The following is a 24,649-nucleotide window of genomic DNA, read 5'->3' on the forward strand; positions in this document are numbered from 1 at the left end:
GCTCACTGCCGTACTGCCGTATCGTATTACAGTTACACGACAATTAGTGGGACAGAGCGCTGTGATATGGGGCCTTTAGTGGCGTTACCGCTGGATGCATCGGGCATTTGCACCTGGGCTAGTGGGCTTCCGGCCAATCAGGACCCATCGCCCTCCGCTGAGAGCTCACCCTGTTGGCGTCATCGTTCCTTGTGGTTCCCTGTGACCCCGTCTATACCTAGTGGGTTCTGTCTCCAAATGTTTGTCCGTGCCTCCCAGTTCTTGTTTCTTCACCATCAACATCCGCCTTCGGTGCGAAAGGGTCGCAACGCCCGTAGACTCAGTCAATCCCGCTGCTCTTCTCCTTTGAACGGCTTCAGCGCGACACGGGTACTGCAGTCGATCGCCCACTCCCCGTCTCGTATTGCCCTCTCGACATTATCGCAGGGACATCCTTCCTTGACTCCAGTTGCTCGCGCCGTCGAATCAGAGCGAGTACCCAACATCAACCGACGACACAACCGAATTGGCCACCACTTCCAGTATCACACCACCGAATTGAAATCGCCCACCTTCGCAAACACAAACGCGCAAAGATGCGACGAACAGCGAGGTACAGCGCACTGCGGCCCGCCGTGCTGGGCTTGGGCCGAATCCTTGGTACTGGTTTGACTGCCGTTGCGGCGCACCCGCTGTCAAAACGCAGCCCTCACTCTCATGAGCCTGACAGCGAAGGCCCGAGCCTCGTGGTGCTTCTCGTGGCCTCAATGACCCTGGTACTGCTCGGCGGTGCATTCGCGGGCCTGACGATTGCGTAAGTCTCCTCCGCTCGTTTCCTTGGCGAATGCTGACAATGCCAAGCTTGATGGGGCAGGACAGCATTTACCTCCAGGTTCTCTCAGGCGATCCCACGGAACCCCAACATCGTAATGCGAAGCGAGTTCTCAAGCTAATAAACCGAGGAAAACATTGGGTTTTGGTCACACTGCTTCTCTCCAATGTCATCGTGAACGAATCATTGCCCGTTGTCTTGGACAGGACCCTTGGCGGTGGCATTGCAGCCGTCGTCGGCAGTACGGTGCTTATCGGTACGCAGCACCCTTGTAAATTGCCCTCACCTGATGGGTGTGCTAACCATAATACAGTTATCTTTGGTGAAATCGTCCCCCAGTCCGTCTGCGTCCGATACGGTCTTCAAATCGGTGGCTACATGTCAAAACCTGTCCTCGCACTTATGTACTTCACGGGACCTGTGTCCTATCCCATCGCAAAGCTTCTCGATTGGATCTTGGGCGAGGACCACGGTACGCTCTACAAAAAGAGTGGCTTGAAGACGCTCGTTACGCTCCACAAATCCCTGGGCGAACTCTCTGAGCGACTCAACCAGGATGAGGTCACCATCATCACCGCGGTTCTAGACTTGAAGGACAAGCCTGTGGCCGAGGTCATGACACCCATGGATGACGTTTACACGCTTTCGGAGGATCACGTTCTGGACGAGAAAACTATGGATGATATCTTGACCTCGGGATACTCGAGAATTCCCATATACCGTTCCGGAAGCCCGCTCGACTTTGTCGGTATGCTCTTGGTAAAGACGCTCATCACCTACGACCCCGAGGACAGGATCCCAGTCCGCGATGTCCCCCTTGGCGCAATTGTCGAGACAAGACCGGAGACAAGCTGTCTGGACATAATAAATTTCTTCCAGGAGGGTAAGTCCCACATGGTTCTTGTTTCGGCTTTCCCTGGATCGGATCATGGCGCTCTGGGCGTTGTTACTCTTGAGGATGTGATTGAGGAGCTGATTGGAGAGTAAGTCAAACCCATGCATCACCTAGTTCACCAGCCGCTAACCCACGAGCAGGGAAATTGTCGACGAGTCGGATGTCTATGTCGATGTCCACAAGGCAATTCGACGCCTTACTCCCGCTCCCCGAGCTCGCCGTATTCATGCCGAAGCTGCCGCCGTGGCAGCTGCCGCCAGCAAAAGCGCCCCCGAAACCGCCATCTTGGTAGATGTAGCCCCCGACCTGGATGATGAAGCGATAATGGTTGGCTCCTACCACAGCAACTACGATGGCGGATTCCACAACGCCGCTAAGACGGCGATTCACATGAAGCGACGTACCTCTGACGGCGGCATCGAGGGTCCGCCAGTTCTGGTCAAGGCGAGCTTGGATGAGATGAGGCAACACCTCCGGCTCGGCCCCGCCAACAGGGCGACCCGGCCGCTCAACAATACTCGGGCTAGTGTATTCAAGATCAAGCAGGGTCTTGACGCTGCCAGTAGATTATCACCGCGGCCCGCGTCGCATCTCGGCGTGAGAGACTCACAAATTGCCACAGGCGGCAATGAACGAACGCCGTTATTAAGTGCAATGCATGAAAATGCGGTGGATGATGAGCCGTACAGCTTGGATGGTGCTGCCAAGACCAACGGTAACGGGACTGGAAAATAGTAATTGATGGGATTCGTGGGAGACAGAAGGCATTTGATAAGGAGTATCTGTAAGATGTAGCTCAGGATAGCAGAGTTTCCAGAGCCTGGGATAAAGGAGTCTCGACCAATGACAGAGCCTAATCTGGCTATATTGTTTTATTACAGTCGAGATTTGCCCAGTCACTTTCACGTAAACCTGGCACGAGAGGTGGTATGAGGACATGTATTCACTCTGTACGGCCGGTGAAGGTGGGTGGCACGGGTGTGACGAGTTTTCCTCAATTAGTCGTAATTCATTGGATTTGGCTTTATGTTCCTTGTATGCATGATTGGGTCCTGCCGCTCTAGGAGTCTAGTGTTCCTGCCCTTCTATAGCTTAGGTGTTTCCTTATACGTTCCATCTGCTTCTGCGGCTAGTCAATCATGCCAGATGGCGTTCATGCCAAATCCGGGCTCAGGCACGCGAACCCTCGCCACGCGTGCTAGGAACTCATCCTTCCAGCGGTAAATCTCGAGCCATCCCTCTTGGTCGTCGGTGATGGCGACCCACTCGTCCGTCCACGGCGACGGCGAGACGGCGTTGCTGTGGCCGCCACTGGTAGGCGTGGGGTTGAGCAGGATCTGGCGCTCGACGGCACCCTCCTCGCTGAGGGCGAAGGCGGCAATATAGCCGGTCAGGTCGAACTTGTTGGCGCGTGAAGAGGCGAACAGGTAACGGCCCGACGAGGACAGCGTGCACACGTCGGCGCGGTACTGTGTCCAGCGGTCGCTCTCGGGGATGCCCGGCGGGATGAGAGGCCAGTGGCGGCGCGTGTAGATGGGCATGTGCGTCTCCTGGTCGATGACGAACTCGCGGATTTGGTTGCCCTTCTCCATCAGCGCATACAGGTAATGGCCGGAAGGATGCAGGGCGACCCAGCGGGGGTGGTCGCGGGGCTCGGGGGAGTCGACGGAGCCGACGAGGTCGAGGGCCGGGTCTTCGGCGGAGCGCCGGCGGTGGACCCAGATCTTGTTGGCGCGCAGGTCGGCCGAGTACAGGTAGGTCTCGGAGGGGTCGAAGACCATGCCGTGGATGCCCGAGTTGGGCTGGTACTCGTAGTTCTGGACGTTTTCGAGCAGCGCGCCGGTGGCCGGGTCGGTGGTGAAGACGGCGCCGTGACCGGCGTGGTCGTAGAAGGGGTTGCAGTAGACGGCGTAGGGAGGCTTCTGGGCGGCGAGGAGGAAGATGGCACGGGTGTTTGTGGTAGAGAGAGAGGCATTGGCTGCGGACACAATGTTAGTCTTGTTTTAATTAAAGACTCGAGAGCAGTTGGACATACGGTCGTGCTGCATGGGGTGAGAGGCCTGGTGGGTAATGGTGGTGGGCGACTCGACAGCGAAGCTGGACCACTTCTTCATGGCGGCACCATAGATGGTCTTTTTGGTGTGCTGTTTGAGGGCAAGTCAGCAGGTTCGTTCAATTGAGTCCCAACGTTTGGTTTCCATCCAATTGTCACATTTGAATCAGGCCAATTGAGTGAGTAAGTGATGGGTGAGACCAACGTTAAACGTCATCCACGAGATGGGTTCATCCTCGGCAATCGGGGTCCGCTTGACGAGCTTCAAAGTCAAAGCCTCATCGTCAAAGGCGAAAGTAAAGATGGCGCCTGGAGGCGTCCAGGTGCCGACCATGAGATGGTGAACAGGCATTGCGGCGGGTGAAGTCGAAGAAAATGGTCTTCTCGCGAGCGTTGGAATGATGGGGAGAGAAGCAGAAAGGGAGAGGATGGAAGTGGGCGACGACTGCAAAAAGCGAAGCCTATGACGATGGGCGAGATGCCGTATCATATGCCGGGCGTCGGTATGAGACCGGGGGTAAAATGCGACAGCAAATGCACCTGCAATCAGGGTGGAACTAAGAAGCGGCAGCTAAGCATTGGGCGAGTCGACCAGTTCAGCCAGTGCCGGGTCAGTCAATGTAAGAGGCGATCAACCAGCGACGAAAGGAGTTATGGGATTAGCAAAAATAGACAAGGATCCCGAGATTTGGTTCCTCAGACGGCAGAATGCAAAAAGACATATCCTGACAATGGCACAGATGACGATGGAGGGGTATTCGTGGGTTAAATATTTATCCCAGCAAGTCTTGACTGTCAGTGAGCGAACTGCCCCGCCTCCAGCGCCGCGGGGACGCCGGTTGGTCTCTCGCGCCGTAACACGAGACCAGGCCCCGGACGAGCGAACTATTTGCTTAATGGCTTGGGCTCTCCGTTCCTATCTTTTCATTCCAGGGCTACACGCAACTAGGGAGCGACTTACAGGGTCCAGCGTCGACGTGCCCACGCCGCAGGTTCAAAGAGGCGAGGACCACGATGAATATTATGCTGCATGCGGGGCGAAGGGTAGTGGGGAAGTGGGGGATGACGAACGCGGTAGAAAGAGTGGTTATGGGGACAAGTCCGGGCGGAGTGGGCCCTTCGGTAGCGGGCGGCGGCATTTGAGACAGAGACAGGCGCAAGGCGCAAGGTGCAAGGCACAAATTCCCACGATATGGAGAATGGACGAATATTGAGCCAGTTCCAGAGGGTTTCAGTTTCAGCATCCACAGTCTGGCCATGACAGGGAATTAGCGAACAGCGAGGTACTCAATCGGGGCTCTGGGGAACTCGGGTATGTAAGTCCACCTCATCCTTCATTAAGCCCTCTTGCTCTCTCTCTCTCTCTCTCTCTCTCTCTCTCTCTCTCTCTCTCGCTCGCTCTCGCTCTCGCTCTCGCTCACTAGGACCTGTAGACAGATCTACTATTACATAAATTGTTGTTAATAAGTCTCTCCATTCTCACGTGTCTCTGTCCTTCTAGCCTGTTCTCCCCGTCCCTGTCCCCTTCTCTCGCTCCCGCTTCTCTGGCTGATGGGGCTTCTCAAGATCCGCCGGACATGCATGTTTCCTATGTTCCCCGAAGAGCAACTGCCCAAATCGACGAGCGACGAGTCCACTTACCGATCACTCCAGCCGGGCACTGGGTGGTCCACCACCGGGATCTCCAGCCAGTGGAGACGAACGCCGACAAGGGTGTCGTTTGGTGTGCTGACCAAGTCGCGGGACGCCCACTCGTCCCTTTGCAATGCCCTAGAAGCTAGTCCACGTCGCTGTGAAGGAGACCGTCTTCTGCCTCTCGCAGTCTTTGTAACAAGTAACACCTTTGCGAGTCCAAGACTCTAACTAGTACATGCGGTATATGCACCCTAAAGAAAGCCTGCATCCCACGAAATGTAGAGTCCACACCGTCCAACCGCACATGCAGTCCAAGGCCTACATATGCACACGTCTACCGCCCTGCCCAAACTCTTCCACCCATGACCACGGTCAAGACGTTCCTTGCATTTCGCCTCTTGCACAACGAACCGGAAGAGCCTCAGATACCCTAACGGAATGAACCCGGGTGCTCTCTCTAACCCCTGTGTTGGTTCCGGCAATAGTCCACAACCTATAGATATTGACGAGGCGCTCTCTGCCAGCGCTTTCCCAGCCCATGTTTTACTCTATATCATCAGATAAATCACAGCCATGCCGTATCTGGAAATAATAGGGGTACACACTTAGCATACGCCCAATTGCGGGAGATACAGCAACTCACATAATAAAGGTGTTGCGCCTTTACCTTCACTTCAATCCTTTAGTTCAACCTTCACGTCTTCAACTTTGCTTTCTGTGTGCATTTGCCTTGTCAGTGGACAAACAGGCTCATCCTGAGCCATGCGGTATATAACGGGCATCTCCCGTAAAGTCGGGAGGTCAGTCTCCAATCCCAGGAAATAACATCTTCCAACCACAATACTAATATATCAAAGCTTCTCCAGTGTCCAACTCTATTATCCTCCAGGTTCTTTCTAAAGCAAAAAATAACTCGACCCATATATCGCATAGAACATGCTGCCACCATAATGTGTATATCCCTATGACCTTGAAGATGAAGCAGGTTTTCCATGGAAAGTCGGGGAGGGTTAGTAGCCTGTTTTTCCAAAGAAACATTAAAGCGTAGGATACTTTCGTTTCTCTGCTCCGTCTTTCTGGTCGTAGGGGTATCCGATATCACGGCAGTAGCTTGTTATGTATTCTCTATAGCTCGGGCTCTTATTTGCTTATAGAAAACCTGGTGGATGGTGGGGGTAGGAATTAGAGAAGTCATGATGCATTGAAGTGTTGGGTTTGGCAGGCTTTCTTCTTGGAGACCAGAAGCTGACATTTCGACTTTGCGGGAGACGCCCCCCGTAAATCATGATTCCGTTCATCCTCTATATATGGTTCCTATCTCGAACCGCATCACTGACTCTTTCCTCCTCCTCTTCCCGCTACTCCTATTGCAATCTCCTCGCCTTCGTTAGCTGTCGCACAATGCGCCCTCCCCACATCCATATCCTGGTGGCCATGAGTACAAGCGGCAATGAGTGTGCATGTGAAAAATAACCTAAAAATATTACGATTGAGCGATGGTGAGCATCGAAGAAAGGCACGTATCTTGAACGGCATTTGAGGATCAGCTTCTCTAATCAGCCGGTATTCGTGATGCATTATTTCGTCAGGCGTCGTCGGACATGATGACAGCCCGTCGGTCTATTTACGGGCAGCACCAGCACCTTAGCACCCATTGATTGTTGCACTAGTTTAGCGTTGAAGTATCTTGATCTGTAAGTTACCGAGTAATTGAATGTAAGTACGCATCTCCACATACCTTTACCCGAAACACATGTGACAGGGTGCTATGGACGAAATGATGATTGCTCCCCGAGAGTGGTTTCAGAGTCTGGACTGCCAGATCCCCAAATCTCAAAGTGAGAACTTCAGCCTGATAGAGGCACCCATGCCCATATATCGAAGTAGTCAGGTAGAATTCTGGAACGTGGAATGAAGCAGGGATCTACGAGGTAGATCATCACGGATCGTCTGCCGAGTGTTGGTTGGGCGACGTCATCCACCCGTCAATCATACACCAGCATCGCGCATCAATTGGGCCGGTCAGATTTTATGTAGGCCCCCCGATTTATCCACATTCATAAAAGAAGTGAATTGGGAGAAGCCGACATCGACAGTGACGGAATCTCCTTGTATGTTAGCTAGAGTCCGGTTGCTATTGTTTTTTTCTCTTTGTGTCCGCCCGTTGTTTGCTGCGAGCTACCCTGCGCTACCACCACACCATGCATCCGCCATCCACTATCTGCCCCGTGCGTCCACTCCGATAAGACAGCCCACCCCGGACTTCCGCCGTCTCCCCGGCAACACAGTCACGATAAACAACCCACTCGTCCACCCTCGCAACGGCTGACTGACCGACTGAGCGAACGTGCCGTGCTCTTCTACTCTTAACTCTGAACCTCTTACCCCGGTTTTATCTCTTCCTCTAATCCACAATGGCATAGTTCCCATCTCGAGCATTCTTCTTGCAGTCCTGCTTTCTCCTTCTCTCCCACTCACCAACGGGGTGGGCGTGAGCTTCCTTTCAGTTGTTTCGTTTCTTCTTCCGACATCGATTTCCCCTACCCTTCTGTACTCGCATCCGCCCGCCGATAAACCTGCTTAGGAGGCTACCCGTGTCACCCGTGTTGCAGCGTGGCTTGGGCGTCTTTCTCTGATCGACGATCGAGACCGAACCACCCTCGTCTTCCGGAGCTGCCGATTGGGACAGAAAACCTGTCTCGTTCTCCTCGACAGCTATGGACAGCTTCGACGCACCCCGACGGCCCCGGCCGAAGTCCTCGATCCTGGAGTCCTTCATGCACCGCCGCCAAGCGTCGAACGGTGACGCCCTGGCTTCGCCGCCGTTGCAAGGAGGCTATTCATTCTCCAGTACCTACGACGACCTAGCCATTGGCAACTTCTCCAAAAACAACCCTGGAGCTCTTGGCGAGCTGCAGCAGAACCAACAGGAGCCGGCTCCCCGGCTCTCTCGCCAGTCTCGAGAAGACTTCCGAGACGACCCTCGCGGACGGTCCCGATCACCGACCAAGAACGCTCTCGGCAACCTCACGGTGATTACATCCATGGCCAAGGATACAAAGGCGGCCAAGTCCCGCGAGAGCTCCCCCAAGAAGCCTCAAAAAACCAAGTCCGGAACCAACCTGGCTGCGCTGCTCAGGCCCAAGTCGCTGCGGAATTTACACAAGCTACTGTCCGATGAGGATATCCGAATGTCCAAGGACAAGGAGAACAGAACACCGGACGAGCCGGTAACGACGCCACCCATCTTCGCCCAATTTACCAGTGACCCGCTGTACCAGCAACCAAGCAGACATGCGAGTGTCGAGGAGGGACGAACCAATAGTGACACGGACCTGTTCATGAATACTCGCTCGGGCTTCAAGGAGCGACCCAAGTCGTTCCAGGTCCCTATCCACTCCAAGACCGACCCCTCCAAGTTCAGATTCTCTCAAGAGGGTATGCGGAAGGGCTCCAAGGACTCCAGCTCATCCAAAACAAGCGGCAAGTCCAGTCGGTCCAAGGCTCTGGGTGCTTTCTCATTTTCTCACGGCCGGTCCAAGTCGACGTCGGCGAGCCCCAAGCCTGAGATGGCGGAGCCGCAGTTCAACCCCCAGGACGTCGACAGACACCTCGAAGCTATGCTGGACCGTCGAAACATTCCCGAAAACCAGCGGTACAAGATGCGCAACTTGAATGATACCATCAAGATGGAGTTCATCCGCCAGGATTGGGCGGAGATGGTTGCCGCCAAGAATGATCGACCCGGATCTACTGGCAGTGTCAACAGTATCGATGGATCGGCCATCGCCTCGGGCAATGCTATCGAGGAGAAGCCTAAGCGCACCCGTGGCAAGAGCTTCACTCTCTCGAGAGGAAAGAAGGAGCCGAAGGAGCCAAGCTCCCCTACGAAGAAGTCCAAGGGTGACACTCTCGGTCGTCACTTCAGGAGCAAGTCGACCGAGAGCATCATTAGTGATGGTCCTCCCGGGTCTAGCGGATCTTCCTCTAACACCGGTCTCTTGGCCAAGATCAAGCTCCAGCAGGGCCCTGCCGACTATGTCGCGTATCTGAGAAAGGTACAGAAGCCCCAGCTGGTCGAGGTTGGCAAGATCCACAAGCTTCGCCTGTTGCTACGAAACGAGACGGTTGCATGGATTGAGGATTTCATCCAACAGGGTGGCATGAAGGAGATTGTGAGCCTTCTCACCCGGATCATGGATGTTGAGTGGAGGTAAGTCTTGGAACCATTCTTCACCATGACATGTGACTAACTTGATTATAGGGAGGAACACGAAGATGCACTTCTCCATGAGAACCTCTTGTGCCTCAAGGCGCTGGTTACGACAGCACGTGCTATGCAGTATCTTCACTCGATCCAGGGTGAATTGTTCCCGAAGCTGCTGCACATGCTTTTCGACCCTGAGAAGAAGGGTCCCAGCGAATTTACAACACGCAACATCATCACATCAGTCTTGTTTACATACATCGAAAGTGCGTCCCCAGCGGAGCGAGTCTTCAGAGCCAAGAGCATCCTGGCACACCTCAGGGACCCCGAGCCAAAAGAGGATGAACGCCCAGTTCCATTTGTCATGGAAATGAGACGTGACAGGCCGTACCGCGTTTGGTGCAAGGAGGTGGTCAGCGTCACCAAGGAAGTCTTCTGGATCTTCCTCCACAACGTCAACGTGGTCTCCCTCTCATCCGACAAAGCAAATGCTTCAGGAGTGAACGACCCTTCATTCCCGGGTAATAACCGAGCATACTCATACATGCTTCGACACTTCCCCCAGGAGCGGCCACCGGTCCCGGCAGCCCCGTACGTAGGTGGAGTGGAGTGGGATGCTACAAACTACTTGGCTTCCCATCTGGATCTCATGAACGCCATCCTCGCCTGTGCGGCTACTAAGGAGGAGCGGAACAACCTCCGAGGGGAGTTTAACATCTCCGGATGGGAGCGATGCCTTGGCGGTAGTCTACGTCTCTGCAAGGAGAAGTTCTACGGCAGTGTACATGATGGTCTGCGCACCTGGGTCGCGGCGGCGGCCGAGGATGGCTGGGATGTCAAGGATGTAAGATATGGACCGCCGCCGGAGTCTCGCAGCTCGCCCAAGAAGGCTGGAGGCGGTCAGAAGATCAAGGTTGAGCCAGCCCCCAAGCTTGAGATGCCCAGGCTTGACTTTGGGATGGATAAGCCACAGGCGCCCAAGGATGACGGATGGCTAGAATGAGACTATCTGGGCTCGGCGGCAGGGGTTTGATGCGCTACTCTCCAGAGCGTCGCCGGAGACCGGCAGGCAGGCTGCACCATGATTTCCGGGTTACCAGGTTGCTTTTTTCTTCTCTCTTGTTCTTTTGTCTACCGGGTTGTTTGGTTTTGGGAAATCACGGGTCCATTGTTGGTAATCATGGGCGCAGTACTGTTTTTATGATGGCATGTTAATGAACTGATGACAACACGGAGTTGCATTCAACGAAACTTGAATTCCAAGTCGTCTCAAACTTGTGCCTGCCGTTGTCCTGCTTGTGATGTACGCCATGGATTGTGTCTAAGGCGTGAGTGCCTCCAAACCTTGATCGTCACTTCTCTTGCAGGCTGCATTTCAGCTTCTTGAGCCGAGCGAAGCGAGTGAGTAGCTGTGTGTCATCAAGCCCAATCATCTTTTGAAGTGTGATCCGTCATTCTGACAGCCACGTTTCCGGCAATCGTCACAATCACACGTCATCATGGGTGGCACTAGAGGAATAGGCATCACTCAGAGGTTGCTCCGGTGACGTTTGAAGGCTTCGTGGACCGTCACACCCTTGAGCACATCCTCCTTGACCTTGTCATCGGCTGATGTCAACCTCGGGAGCAATTCCAGCACGGCAGAGACCTTGTCCTTCGGGATTATGACCACCCCATTGATTGGGTCGCTAAAGGCTAGGTCTCCCGGTGAGACGAGAGTTCCATCGATATCTAGCGGCACTTGTGTGGCCCAGGGGACGCTTCCGCCCCCGGCGCCGACGGTGGAGAGCCCTCGGGCCCAAATCTGCACGTAGGTATTAGGCTTTGGCAGGGTTGCGAGGATGAAGCACTTACGGGAAGGGCCGTACTCTTTAGTTCGGTAATGTCCCGTGCTCGTCCGGCCACGATGATCCCCTCGGCTTGACAGACTTTCATGCGAACTGCCATGATGCCCCCGCAGATGGCATTCTTCTGCCCCTCCGGCTGCTTGAGCACCACGATGGTTCCCGGAACTGTCAAATCGGCCCAATGGACGCCCTTGGGGATATTGGACGTCGGCTCAGCAAGGTCCTGCCCCTTGGCGGCGAACAAGACGGTTGAGACTGGCGCAATGGTCACTGAAGCCGAGTCGCCAGCGGGTGGGCTGTAGAGGTTGAGGTCAGCGACGAAGCCGGCGCCAGGGACTTTCAGCTTGAGCAGGGCGTCGGAGATGTCGCATGCGCTGTACTGCTGGAGCTGGGCTATGGCCTCGGCTGAGGAACCCATGGCGGATGACGTCAGAAGCGAGTCTGCACTCGGAGCCGGAGCGCGAATCAAGAGGTGGAGGGACGAGTCGGTGAGTAAAGGCGGCAGGGAGGAGAAATGAGGCTGCTGTTGGTCAGTGGAGTGAGGTAGATGTGGTGTTTTGTCGTCGTCGATGTGATGCGGCCCAGCTCCGTGATTCCGGGCCGCTCCATATGGCCGGCACCCAATCAGGCGGGGCACCGCGGAATAGTTGGATGTGACGGGGTGGGGCATCCCACTTTGACGCTGTGGAAACTTGGGAAGCTTGATAGAGAATCATTCTTAGTCTATCCTGACTCACCCAATCCGCTCTATTAGGTGTAACACGCCACAATATCAAGTGGTCTCATCTGAGCATGGACCACTCGAGAGTCCAAGACAAGACTGGCGCGGGCTGGATTGTCGTTGTCACTGATGGCGGTTCTTTTAAGAGCACAACACAATCCGACTAGTGTTTGACATTAAGATACGTCCTTGGTACAGGTGAAGAAAATATCATCAGACAAGATAAAAATGTACTCCTTATCATAGGTATACAGAGCGAATTGGGGACTAAGAGTCGAAGATGCGTCTCATCTTGGTTTGCATAGCACCTCCGTTCCCACTAATCAAAAGACACAGATACCTTACGCCTCGGTAAAAGGCTAGCCATGAGTAGTCATGCTCTCGCCGGAATTCTTCAGGTGCATGGCGTTGATGGCCATGAACCCGCTGGTATTCGTGGGCGAGAAAGTGTCAAGTGAGTCCATTGGCGCGTTCTCTTCGCTGTAAAGATTGCTGATGTTAGTGTTGCGGTTGAAAACGTAGACTTTGCCCTTGCAAATCATTATGCGGACCTGACTGTTGGCTCCTGTGAGTGGGGGATCATATTTTTGACGACCTCTCGCTCAGATAAGAAATAAATTCCGTCGTAAAGCTTGTGAGACCAGGAGATGTTAATAAAACTATAGGCGACTAAATCGTCACGGCCCTGGAACTTGGAAATAAACTCATAGATTTTATAGAGAGAATCACGTTAACTGAAGTGGCAATGCCTTACACGCGAGCTCCAATAGAACCTGATCGCCGCCCTTGCCAGTATCCATGTAGGGGCGTGTTGCAGTTGCGCTCGAGACCTGAGCTTGGGCGATGATGAGTCTAACGAGCGAAATTCCCAGGAGATATCGATCCTCGTAAATCATGTGGCAGTGGATGGCGCGATAAAAAAAGCTACCCGACGAACTCCTGCTGGAGATCTAGGACAACCATCTTCCCAGCACTAATGGCCAGGGCCTTCATCTCGACCGCATCTCAATCCTCAGGCTGGTTCACATTGCCAAGGAAGCACTATATTGCGGATAGGAATCAATCAATCAAAGGCCACACGGGTGAGAGGATATACCCTCGTTGACCAGCCATTTCGGGATGGTTGAGGTCTCGAGACCTTCAAGTTCCTACCAATCATTGCGTCATTGCACTGGGTGGTGGAGGGGTAGAGGGGTAAGTTAGGTATTTAAGTAAAATGTTACTTCCCAACCGATATCGCTTGCAATTATCGCCTTAGTGCGAGTGACAGGGGTTTTCGCACGCTTACTTTTGAGTTCGCGATCCTGGTTCTTGCTCCCATACATGATGTGTAATCATGGAGTTACTGCGCCCTGGATCCTTATCGTTCACGTTATCGGCGTCAGATCACACACAGAGGGGACGCCAATTAAACTTGCCCACTATTTCATCGGTGACTATTCCTACCCTGCCGGTTCAAATGAACAAACCAATTTATTTCACATGGATTAGATTGTGACCAGACTCAGTGAGTGGAACTGGAACCGGAATCGTATAGAATAAGTGAGTGTGCATTGAGTGACATTGCTCTCCAACCTCTCTCGATGCCTCTATTCTCAACACTGTGTGAAATGAGGAATGCAGGCATGCTATGGATGAACTGCAGAATCTCAAGGAGGATACATACTCGTATTAACCTGGATAGCAGCCGGGACTTTGATAGATTTAGCAAATCGGTTTAGCATGCATGACTGCGCACCAAAATTAAAAACCACCCTGCAACTGAATCGAACATGCATATTGTATGTTTTCGAGTTATTCATCCCCTCATATGCCTTGAACCTAATAACGGAGCTTAGAATGCCTGATTTCTGGGCTCAATCTCACTCCGGATACGTGAGGACACACGCAGCCTTGCAGGTACATTGTCTTACAGCAAGTTTTGGGATCCGCAATAACTACTCATATCTAGCTCCATATTGAGAATCTCTCGTGATGCATAGGTTGATGGTACTAAGTTTAGATTCAGGCAAGCGTTTTCGCCGTGGTTGTTTTCGGAAACAATACGCTGAATACATGTTCAAACCCATAAAGGGGAGGTTCTCAAAACCCCAAGTCTTTCTAGTGGTTAGGTCTAGACACTTTTAAGAAGAGGCTGTGTGTCTTTGGAGTGCTATAATCGGAACGCTATCATATATATTTGGAGAGTGCCAACTGCCATTGCGTACAAGATTTGACTGTGATGAGATACTGTTGTTTTATTTGTCCCGAAATTGAAATTACTCTTCGCCGACACTCAGCCAAGGAATCTTATTGCTCGAGGGCTGCCCTGGTCTCCAACTGGAGGACGTAACTTTTGGGCAAGGTGCAGAAGAATGAGCAATCATTCTCTGACTTGTTTTGGACCCGAGGGTGACCTCAGCACACCTTGCCTAATACAGTCAAGTTCAGAGTCATGAGATATAAACCCATAAGCAGATGCTGACCAGTGCACCCCTAATAGCGTGTATTATCCAAGTACCCCCCTTACCCTCAAATTAAGAATCCCTGAGGTTGGGGAGTATATTAGTTGGTGGCTGCTTACGTCCGAGAGTGCTGAGTACCAGTGTGGGAGCCTAGTCGACCCAAACTATAACAAGAGGGCCGAAGGAATTTCTTGCTGATGCTGGACTAGAGACAAGCATCTTGCCCAACGCGGCAGAAAGCCAACAGCCATCAAGTATATTCACCGCAAACAGAACTCGATGAAGATCATAAAGGACATTAATTGCGAATTTCTTTGAAAAATTGAAACCAAATTCTTGAGCTTTGGGTCCTTCTTAGATCGTAATACACGTGTCAGCTTAGCTGGTCCAATACGACCTGCGTACTGCATATGATGAGTCCAAGTATGTTCTGGACATTAGTTGAGAGAAATTCGTGGTGCGGAAGTAAGGCCTCATTGGGGGTCGGATTTTGGTAGCTGTAGTACCGATACCGATACCGAGTTTAATGGTTGTTTGTTTTGGAGCAGGGAAAAGCCATGCGCTGCCATCTGTACCAGGTCAGATATATTACCTTTAGTTACCCTTATTCCATTGAAGAAACATATGTTGATTCTAACAACAATGAACAAAGAGCGAGCGAGGAAAGATGTAAAAACTCGGCTGCATTTGCAGAGTTGGCGCGGCTAACTTGATTTGGACCGAAACCATTTTGATGACTGACCACCACATTCACCAGGTCCCTGATGCTCCTTGTAATACAGACAATTGAGTTAAATTTGGAGAACCAGGCTATGTGCTGAAGCTGGTGGCTAAAGTTGGGAGGATGACTGCGATCATTGCATTTTCGACATTGTAACACGTGGAGACGATAAACTGGTGGAACACCTCCTGCCAAAGGATCATGCATGCCTTAATTACGTAGGCAGAACATATCGCTTCAGTGATCCAGAGTTAGGTGCTTGGCTGTGATGTGTTGGAGACCCGTGTCCTCTTGTGTATCATTCGCACGAGGTCCGGTTACGGTTCATTAGTCTGGGGTTTTTTCGGATGGACCTGCCCTTTCCATGCTGTCACAAATTGAGGCACGCTGTCACTCGCAAGTGGGTGAGCGACTCATGTGGGCGCTGGACGATCGTCGGTGAGTTGTTGGCCGAACCAGGGATGTCACTAGTCTGGCAGTCGGTGCAGGGGTTATTCGCGGCCGTACATGACATGGGCCCGAATCCATGGATCGAGGTCATCGTGAGTGAGACATGGCGGTTCCTCAGCATGGTATCGCATTGGTTCTAGGCTGTCGGCCGGCGGTGGCTTGTTTTTATGGCCTTGGTGCTGCACTCGAACCCACGGGGATTGGCCACGGCCCAGCCTCCATTGACCCGTTCATTGAGCCTGCAGCTGGAACGTGGGGCGGGCATTGCATGGGGAACATAGGCTCACCACGAGTGAGAGAAGAGTCAACAAAGCGACGTCATGGGCCTCGTCGGATCTTACAGGCGGGAAGTGTTGTTGGTTTCCGCTGCCGAGGGCGAGGGAGTGCATGGCCGGGGAGACTATCAACTCTAGTCCCGGACTGAGTCGGTGACGAGGAACCTACAGCCGGTGAGCAAGGAATATGGGTTTTCTGGGGTGGGCGGCCGACAAGGGACAAGGGCTGTGATGCGAGAGAAGCCTGTTGCGGAGGTTGCGATGCCTTTTTTTGCGGTTGGGTTGCCGCGATTATCGTGGTTGTGGGATGCTGGGCAATGCCGAGTCATGATGGTTGTGTCCAGGCAGGCAAGGTTCGGGAAAAAATGACACCCCCCGCCACGAGGGTGACATTTAGGGAAGTTGGGGAGTACAGCAAGCCAAGGGTACCTATAACTCATGCGGTATCCGTTTGCTCTGGGCATCTATGTGCGTTGAGTTGGTAGAAGCAGAGTCGAGGGTCTCTACCGATGTCGCAAGGAACGCCATCCTTCGAGATTCCGGGTCCGCGACTGGATCTGGTCTGGTCTGCTTAAGGTCAAAGGAGATATCTTAGTTGCTCATGAACGAGATAGGGCAAGCAGGTACCTACCAGAACCAATGTGTCGGGGTTAACTAACTCCATAATTGCGCTGCTGCATTGACACGTAGGTTAAGCATCCCGGCTAGGGTTATATGGTATGGAGGCAGAGGAGGCGAGGTACTGCTGGAATCCAGTCGAGGACATGCATGCAGGCGCAGAAACACCTCGAAGGCAGTGCAGATAGGGCCCAATGCGTGCCGGACCCGACGAGAGCCATTGTCGCTTGCAGAACGTGCTTCTTGTCCCTGTTCGATATTACTCGGGTTGGGGCGACTTAACGCACCTGAATAATGGCCGGAGCAGTGCGGTCCAGGAGTAGCGCGCCCACGATGCCAATATCGGCTGTTCTTGAGTGATTCCGGGCATTTGGGCCATTCTAGTTCGTCGCTGGAGAGCGGGGCAGCAACGCCAGTCGGCGTCCACGGTGGACAGGACTGCAGACGGACTATCTTTGGTGGGTGGGTGGTTATTGGGAGCTTTCTTGTCCTGGACAGACAGAGTCTTGATATGGCAGTTGTGTAGCGAGGACGGAGAGGGAATCGGAGAAGACGCCGAGTCCGCGTCAAATTCCCTCTGCAGGACGATCCTGGACGGGATGAACCACAAAGTCCCTTCGGAAAGCAGGACGGCGCTCGCTCGCTTGTTGGACGGGACAGTTCATCAACCCGGTTTTCCCGGTCCTTCGAGGCCCGGTCAGCGGCCAACCTCATTGCTGGGATCCAGGCCAATGCAGACTAGGCCATGCATGCCATACTTGGTCTGGGAAAACATGGAAACATACCCCTCCCAGCGCAAGACCATGATTCGCAGAGCCGGGCGCTAGGTACTCGGTGCAAGTTCACACTGGCCCCAAGCCATGCGCGTTGCTGCACTGTCACCGGCTGCTATCGTTAGGGAGATGGACGACCGATCCTCTAAAGCCTGGGCAGTGCAGGGACTAAAACTCCCGCTAACAAAGAGCCAAGACGACTTAGCAGGCGGCCAATGGGTGACAGGTCACTCTCTCTATGCTCGAGAAGCGCTGATCGACCACCCTAGCTCGACGGCAGTTGGGGCTTGCGAGAACGTGTTCGCCATGGTTTGAAGAAGAGGATACGGGAGGAGGGGACCAAGGTTTCGGGTCATTCCGTGCAAGGATGGAGGAAACATGGAGAGGTGACGGGGGGGAGGGCATTTATCGAGGGGCCTTGGTGTTGGGGGTGGTGGCCAGCAGCAGTTGCGTTGTTGTCAGAGTTTGCCGCATCGCGTCTTTGGCGGCAGACGCTCCAGCATCCGGGCCGGAAAACGCGGATGATTAGCTAAAAACGGCGGGCTGATCCTAATACGTGAGATACATATGAAGAGGGGAAAAGAAAGAGGGGACGGGGACGGGGACGAGGGGCGGCCGCAGGGGGCCATCGGAGTTGGGAGGGGACGCCCAGAGGAGGCAGAGAGTGAGATGGTGCAAAATTCGACATTCTTAGAAGGTGAGCGCGTGAGACTAGAGACTGGAAAGAGCGTGTAGGTAGTTACCTACCTTAGTTGTAGGCTATTAGTTTATTAGTGCCCCTGTACGGGACGGGAAGTGCAGTGGTGGCGGATGGCATGACCAGGCTGGAGCCTTGGAAGTGGCCGTGGACCTTCGATGATTCTATCGCGTTGCTCTTTCGGGCAGCTTGCAAGCCTCACAAGCCTTGCAAGCCCTCGCAAGCCTCCCACGTCGCACACGGGCTGGGGAACTGGAGAGCACCTCAGATAACTACCTTACCTAGCACTACGACTGACCAGGCCTCCCTCGTACCCTACCTCACGGCACGTGGTGGGCAGCCCGATGGCGCAGGGCACCGCGGCAGACGACTTCATTGGCTGACCTGGGGCCGAGAATGGGCAGAATCCTCGCCATTGTGGCCAGAGGAAAATGGGAGCAAGGTCCATATGGCCCATTTCACAATCACGGGTTGCCAGTCGCAAGCACGTACCGTACGTGCCGCAGAGTAGCGCGTCGGAAGCCCACTGGAGCCCTGTTGGAGCCACCCGTCAACCAGGTTCACCATCGCAGATCCATGGTGCGTGCCTCGCCTCCCAGCAAGTCCCAGCAAGTCCCCCCAGCAGTCCCAGCAGCGGCTCACGGCTTTAGGCTCGTCTTGGGCTGCTCACCAGCTCTCAAGCTCACAGGCTGCCGCCTCTCGCAGCTCTCAAGGGCCCCAGCTCACAAGCTCACCACCCCCCAGCCAGCAGTAGCATACGCAGCATACCTACGCAGCACGCAGCACGCAGGCAGCTCAGCCCAACGCAAGCCGACAAACGCAGTGTAGAACCCACCCTGTCGCCCAAAACCTCCAAGGCCCAACTCCTCCGGCTGCTGCATCACACTGTGCTCCGATCTTCCTTCCCATCTTATCCCATCCCACCACCACTCTCTTGCCCCTCGCCTCGACCCCTCGACCCTCGACCCTCGACCCTCGACCCCTCGCTCTCCCGTGCAGTTGTACCGTCGTCACCCGTCCGTCAACCCGTTGCCCGCCCCAGGACCCAGGACCCAAGACCCAAGACCCAGGACCCAGGATTCAGGACCCAGGACCCAGGATCCAGGACCCGGGATCCAGACTCCTCTTCCTCCTCCAGTCTTTTCCAGCCTTCCACCCGCCGCCGACCAACGCCAACGCCTGCTCCTGCTACTACCGCCACTTATTGCCGCTTGCTTGCTTGGTCGCTCGCCTACCTACACGCCTCTCGCCTCTCCCCTCTCGCCGCTCGCCTACTCGTCTGCTCGCCTACTGTACTCGCACTCGCCTGCTCGTTCGCTCGCTGCCACTGCGACATCACACCATCCATCCGCTCCGCTCTGTTGCTCGCCCCCTCGCCGCCCCTCGCATCGCCCTCGCTCTACGCCCCCGTTCGCTGCCCGCTGTCCGCCCTCCGCCATCCGCCCGCCAGAACGCAACCGCTCGCTCTCCCTCCCCACCTCGTTACGGCATCGCTTCCAGCCTCCCAGCCACTAGCCACCCGCTCCTGGCTCTTGTCCTCACGCTGCCTTGCAAGCCAACAAGCCAACAAGCCAGCCTTGACACCAAGCCCAAAGTCCAACCCGACCCACCCCACCACGGGACCACAGTCCACAGGACCACAGGGCCACAGGCTCCAAGATCTCGGAGCTACTAAAAGCTGCCTGCACTGCACGTCCTGCCGGCACGGAGCCTGGAGCCATCCGTCCTTGAGCTAGGGTCGCTAGAACCCTGTCTGTGACAATGTCAATAAAGTAAGCCTCCTTCGCGAGTCTCGAACCTCTTCTTTCCCTTTCGCGGTCTCCCCTCTTCCTGTCCTTGTTTCTGCCCCTCTATCTGCCTCCTCCTCCGCCGCCGTCGCCGCCTCTGGCCCGTCCCATCGTCCCCCCTACCCCTTCCTCCCCGCCGTCCGACCCCCCGTCCGACCACCCCCCGTCACCTCCGTGTCACCTCCGTCCCTGCTCCGCCCAGTCCGTCCGTCGACTGCCCCGCCACCTCCGGCCCATGTAGTCATGGACCCCGCCCGACGATGGACAATCCTCACGACTATCTCATCACGAGCCGTCCTCCTTCGCGGCCCATCGACCCTGACAATGCCGATAGCTGGGTTATGCTCAACCAAGGCGGTTTCGTCAAGCTCGGCAACGAGCGCATCCTCCAGAAGCTAGAATCCCGCATCTCATGCGACCTCTCAGTGCCCCAAGAGCTGAGGGCGCGGTGCGAGTCGTTTCAGCGCAAGAGTGATAAGGGCACCCTATTCCTAACAAACAAGAGGGTATGTTGCTAGGCTCTGTCCGCCGTCATCCTCCTACCCCCGCACTCTCCAATTGATTAACTCCTCATCCACAGATCGTCTACCTTCCCTCGAAACCTACTCAGGAGCCTAGATTCGAATCCTTTAGCGCCCCGATCCTCAAGTTCCAAGACTCCACAACCTCCTCATCGATGTGGTGGGGATGGGTCTGGAAGTCAGATTGTATCCCCGTGTCAGGAGGCGGGATTCCTCCAGACATTCCTCGAATCGAGGTCAAATTTACCTTTTCAGATGGCGGCATGATGGATTTCAATGAAGCCTACATTCGACTACGAGAACGCCTATTCCAGTATCAAGAGATGCGTCGTGAGATGGGCCCTGGCGTGGACGTCCCCGATGAGCCATTACCCGCGTATGAGGCTCAAGCGAGCGAATCAGCGCCACCACCGCCGGACGGTTCCCTGTCGGTCATCCGGCATGATCGATCAGATAGTACCACCAGCCGAAGAGCGCCAGATGAGCCTCCACCAGACTATGATGAGGCCCAAGCTCAGCAATTAAGTATCCGACTTGAGGATCACATCCGAGGAGAAATCGACAGGGGGGATCAGGATCGCGAAAATTGAACCTCCAACACTGGCTAATCACGCGAGTGGAGGGTGCCCGTGTTACCAGTTTCGTGGTTTCGGATCCTAATTTTCGTGAAGCAATCTTCATCACATTGAAAACCCTATACCCCCTCCTTCCCCTGCTTTGACCAGGGATTCCCTCGGTCTTTCTTCATGTTCTGTAACGGACGATCATTTTCTAGAATTTGGTTGATAAATTGGCGGCTGGTTGGCATTCGGCGCTCGCAAAAGGGCTTCACGACATACATACGAGACTAGAACAAAGATTTTCAGTATTACTACTTTAAAAGGATCGCTATGGATGATTGGCATCCTGATCTTGTCGCCTACACGGCCATGAAGTTTTGAAGCAAACACGGCTGAAGTCTGGCTCCGGTTTTTGCCGTCTTGGGCTTACCTAAGCCATTCCGGAAGACAGGAAGCATGCTCGGATGAGTCTTGTCACGTGCTATAATTCGTGACCTGCGCCGGCTGAGCAGGACCAATCAAAATGCCTCAATTCCGCATCAGTTTTCATTTCGTGCCTCTGGCCGAGAGCTTCCGACCTCTTACGATCAGGAACGATACCCTCAATCGAAACCACCACACGTCATTGTGAATTCTTCAGCCTGTCGCAATGGGTATCTGGGACGCCTTTTCGGACATTGTCGAGGCCGTGACGCCATGGAGCGTCGTGGAGGCCGAGGCTCCTGCTGAGGACAAGGTACGAGACACTTTTGTTTTGAGGAGCAGATTTCTTCCCGACGACGAAAGCAATTGGCGCACGCCCGATCTGGGGAGCCTATAAACCATCGTACAATCGTCATCGAGCCGTGCTGACGAATGCGATAGGAGGAGCAGCCCGAGGCCGAGTCCAAGGACGACGACGACGAGGATGACGAGGAGGAGGAGGATGACGATGACGACGAGATTGTCGACCCCAAGGATGTGCTCGAGGAAGGTCCGTTAACCCGTACTGCAATCATTCCCGAACCCCGTCTACGTTCATTATTCCGATCACGTTCTCGGTCACATTCCGGACCCGAATATCTCGATCTCGACCGCAACGAGTGATTTAGGCTCCTATCGCTCTGAGCTACCGGGATAAGATGTTTTGGTACTCATTGGTCGATTTAATGCTGACCAGAAGAACAACAGAGTGCCGAAACTCTGCTCAGTGCCACGGTGCCAAGCACCACTTCGACGAGTGTGTCGAGCGTGTCCAGCAGCAGGAGAGTGAGGACGGTGCCAAGGAGGACTGCGTTGAGGAGTGTACGTGCTATTTCCATATCCTATATGCCTCGGCATTGAGTCACCGTCAGCGAAGCAGCGCTTTCTCGACTGGCTACGGCTGTTGGAATCTTTGACTAACCTGAGGACAGTCTTCCACCTCGCTCACTGCGCTACTGCCTGCGCTGCCCCTAAGCTGTGGGCTAAGCTCAAGTAAACGTCTCGACACGACCCAATCCGACCATCCGAATCGATGCGATCTGTACCGACGAGATGACGATGAAATGTCGAAAAGTCACCCAAATGCCGGAACGAGGCAGTGTCTGCTCTTGCAGCACCTGAGGGTGTCCCTTGTACGATCTGCCTGTTTCTCGGATGCCGATGCTCACCAAGAGCCTCGTCTAGGAGCGGCGGCCGTCTCTGTATCATACGCTGCAACGCCCTGAATAGATTTCTACCTATATCCTGTCCCTTATTTGTGTCCCTCTTTTTGCCCCTGGTTGGGCTATGCTGTTATCATTTGTTCGATGTGTCTTCCTGCCGATAAACCCTCGAGCCCCTCTCGCTGAATCGGCCGTGCCTGTTTGACCGTATTTGTGTCACTGGAGCAATTGGATGACAATTGTGACCAATATGGATTTCCATACTCAGTGTACCGCTATTAACACTGACGACTAGTTCACGGTATAAGGCATACCGCGACCATGATTTTTTGGGTTCGAAAACCTTGAGCGTGAATAGTCTCTGGCTCAGGAAAGGTACGTCAACGATTTTGAGCAACGTGCTCGAACTTGATGGATTCTTTTTTGGGACACTAAGACGAGGTCTTATGCAGGAGTTCTTCGCCTTGCTTGAAATACCAAACCCTTCCCTAGAATGGAGGTTGCTGGCATGATTTGGTGAAACGTGGAGGCTACTGTGTCACTAATTCGAGCTCACTTTCCAGTCTTGATTTTAGACAATACCGTCAACATACGGTATGCAGAGCCGGATCATTGCTAACCCCTGAGGCAGAGCGAGGAAGGTAAACGTTTGGAAGGGCTATGAATAGTTGCTAGTGGATGCTGGGATCACATACGAATAGCATTGAACGGGGAGACATGTGCAAGGAAGAACTCAAGTTTAAACGTCTGCTTACGGCTCCTATATGACAATGCGTACTTGGTACTATGGACAGTGTTTCAATATTCAAGTTGAAATAGAGCTACCAAGGGATTATGTACCTGTCGATCGTTGGAACGCATACGACCCTGGACGGGGTGAGGCACTTCGCTAGAGCATATGGAACGCCTGTGGTGCCAGGGGGAGAGTTGGAGCCGGCAGCAATGACAGGTGGGCTCAGTAGGAATGATGGATTGTCAAACCGTGTAAGAACTAGACTGGAGGATACACATCACGTTGCCAGCATATTAAATCGGGAAGGATTTTGGTCTCCAATCTGGGTCGATCTCACGATACGACGGACACACGGCGCAGCATGTGTCCAAGGCGGAAAACAACCCGAAACCTAGGCCTACAGACACCAGATAGAGCAACTCTGGTTCGGGGCATTTTTTTCTCTTCTCTATCACGTACCATTTTGGACAAACCTGCTTCCTACTTCCGGGATCCGACATGGGCCATCTGTATTCCAACATGGACTTCAAGGGTTGAGATAACCCTCCGCCAGTCGGGGCCGGGTGAGTTGGCAGGGCCCTGGCCGGAAACAGGCCCATGGCGGATTAGCGGGCGGGGATTTCTTGATGGGGATTTGGGAGCCAGCGCCCTGAAAGAACCGGATGTCATGTTGTGTGAATGTGTGCGGCGTAGTTCAGAAGCAGCAAATCAGTTGGGAGGTGAAGTCTCGGACTCGATGCATCACCTGTTTCGGGCCTCAACGTTTTTTTCCCGCATTTCGTTCCAAGGGCGAAAAGTCGCAGTTGAGAAAGCCGACTGTCATGTTCGAGTCTGGAAGGTGCAATCTGTGTAGATGGCCGTGGGGGTTAATACCGATCTTCATATTGTCAGTTCATCTGTAGATAGCGGCCAGACGAACGGAGCAACAGCATGGATGGGACGAGAGCAGACTGGGCAGAACAGGGCAAGACGGGGCATGGACGGCCCATCATCATGTGAGAGCGGGCGAATCTCGACGATGGGAAGCGAGCCGAGGTAGCTAAATCGGGCAACGAGGTCCGGTGGATGGCACCCTGGGCGACCTTTGGGCACCCCGCAACGGGTGAAGCGCATGAGCGAGTGCATTGGCGAGTTGTCGAGATGTGAGGAAGCGAGAAGCTGGTCATGGGGTTGGTTGGAGGGTGTGCCAAGAAGAGGATAGCACCAAGAGGAAAGCAGGCAAGTAGGCAAGTGTTTCGTAAGGAGTGCAGAGGATATCTCTGTTGGTGAGGAGTCG

At 54.0% G+C, this 24,649-nt stretch overlaps 9 protein-coding genes across 9 annotated transcripts; 6 read left to right on the forward strand and 3 right to left on the reverse strand.

Moving 5' to 3' along the window:
* Nucleotides 1-265: 265 nt before the first annotated feature.
* On the forward strand, nucleotides 266-2,721 carry BGZ61DRAFT_416626 (putative DUF21 and CBS domain protein). Its single transcript, XM_046243392.1, has 4 exons — nucleotides 266-793; nucleotides 841-1,067; nucleotides 1,125-1,794; nucleotides 1,847-2,721. Exons 1-4 carry the CDS (start codon nucleotides 576-578, stop codon nucleotides 2,439-2,441), a joined length of 1,710 nt encoding a protein of 569 aa, XP_046106910.1. The 5' UTR covers nucleotides 266-575; the 3' UTR covers nucleotides 2,442-2,721.
* Nucleotides 2,722-2,839: 118 nt separating this feature from the next.
* On the reverse strand, nucleotides 2,840-4,111 carry BGZ61DRAFT_492463 (uncharacterized protein; the record flags this gene model as incomplete). Its single annotated transcript, XM_046250552.1, has 3 exons — nucleotides 2,840-3,684; nucleotides 3,742-3,850; nucleotides 3,965-4,111. The coding sequence occupies 3 exons, from the start codon at nucleotides 4,109-4,111 to the stop codon at nucleotides 2,840-2,842; spliced, it is 1,101 nt and encodes a 366-aa protein (XP_046106911.1).
* Nucleotides 4,112-4,412: 301 nt separating this feature from the next.
* On the forward strand, nucleotides 4,413-4,973 carry BGZ61DRAFT_475977 (uncharacterized protein; the record flags this gene model as incomplete). Its single annotated transcript, XM_046248754.1, has 1 exon — nucleotides 4,413-4,973. The coding sequence occupies one exon, from the start codon at nucleotides 4,413-4,415 to the stop codon at nucleotides 4,971-4,973; it is 561 nt and encodes a 186-aa protein (XP_046106912.1).
* Nucleotides 4,974-8,111: 3,138 nt separating this feature from the next.
* BGZ61DRAFT_346953 (armadillo-type protein) lies at nucleotides 8,112-10,604 on the forward strand (the record flags this gene model as incomplete). Its single annotated transcript, XM_046239931.1, has 2 exons — nucleotides 8,112-9,607; nucleotides 9,659-10,604. The coding sequence occupies 2 exons, from the start codon at nucleotides 8,112-8,114 to the stop codon at nucleotides 10,602-10,604; spliced, it is 2,442 nt and encodes an 813-aa protein (XP_046106913.1).
* Nucleotides 10,605-11,129: 525 nt separating this feature from the next.
* BGZ61DRAFT_475979 (ribonuclease E inhibitor RraA/Dimethylmenaquinone methyltransferase) lies at nucleotides 11,130-11,866 on the reverse strand (the record flags this gene model as incomplete). The annotated part of the gene is made up of 2 exons (XM_046248755.1): nucleotides 11,130-11,405; nucleotides 11,456-11,866. 2 exons carry the CDS (start codon nucleotides 11,864-11,866, stop codon nucleotides 11,130-11,132), a joined length of 687 nt encoding a protein of 228 aa, XP_046106914.1.
* A 3,848-nt stretch (nucleotides 11,867-15,714) lies between these two features.
* BGZ61DRAFT_199226 (uncharacterized protein) lies at nucleotides 15,715-16,292 on the forward strand. The gene has a single exon (XM_046237895.1). The coding sequence runs from the start codon at nucleotides 15,888-15,890 to the stop codon at nucleotides 16,206-16,208; it is 321 nt and encodes a 106-aa protein (XP_046106915.1). The 5' UTR covers nucleotides 15,715-15,887; the 3' UTR covers nucleotides 16,209-16,292.
* A 161-nt stretch (nucleotides 16,293-16,453) lies between these two features.
* BGZ61DRAFT_199219 (uncharacterized protein) lies at nucleotides 16,454-17,521 on the reverse strand. The gene is made up of 2 exons (XM_046237894.1): nucleotides 16,691-17,521; nucleotides 16,454-16,626 (listed from the first exon to the last, which is right to left on the reverse strand). Exon 1 carries the CDS (start codon nucleotides 17,389-17,391, stop codon nucleotides 16,714-16,716), a length of 678 nt encoding a protein of 225 aa, XP_046106916.1. The 5' UTR covers nucleotides 17,392-17,521; the 3' UTR covers nucleotides 16,454-16,626; nucleotides 16,691-16,713.
* A 2,673-nt stretch (nucleotides 17,522-20,194) lies between these two features.
* On the forward strand, nucleotides 20,195-21,045 carry BGZ61DRAFT_530541 (uncharacterized protein; the record flags this gene model as incomplete). The annotated part of the gene is made up of 2 exons (XM_046253567.1): nucleotides 20,195-20,440; nucleotides 20,515-21,045. The coding sequence occupies 2 exons, from the start codon at nucleotides 20,195-20,197 to the stop codon at nucleotides 21,043-21,045; spliced, it is 777 nt and encodes a 258-aa protein (XP_046106917.1).
* Nucleotides 21,046-21,664: 619 nt separating this feature from the next.
* BGZ61DRAFT_530542 (ubiquinol-cytochrome C reductase hinge protein-domain-containing protein) lies at nucleotides 21,665-22,474 on the forward strand (the record flags this gene model as incomplete). Its single annotated transcript, XM_046253568.1, has 4 exons — nucleotides 21,665-21,751; nucleotides 21,880-21,988; nucleotides 22,186-22,299; nucleotides 22,410-22,474. The coding sequence occupies 4 exons, from the start codon at nucleotides 21,665-21,667 to the stop codon at nucleotides 22,472-22,474; spliced, it is 375 nt and encodes a 124-aa protein (XP_046106918.1).
* Nucleotides 22,475-24,649: the final 2,175 nt, after the last annotated feature.

Source organism: Ilyonectria robusta (genome assembly GCF_021365365.1).
Source record: "Ilyonectria robusta strain PMI_751 chromosome Unknown BGZ61scaffold_6, whole genome shotgun sequence".
Taxonomy (NCBI): domain Eukaryota; kingdom Fungi; phylum Ascomycota; class Sordariomycetes; order Hypocreales; family Nectriaceae; genus Ilyonectria; species Ilyonectria robusta.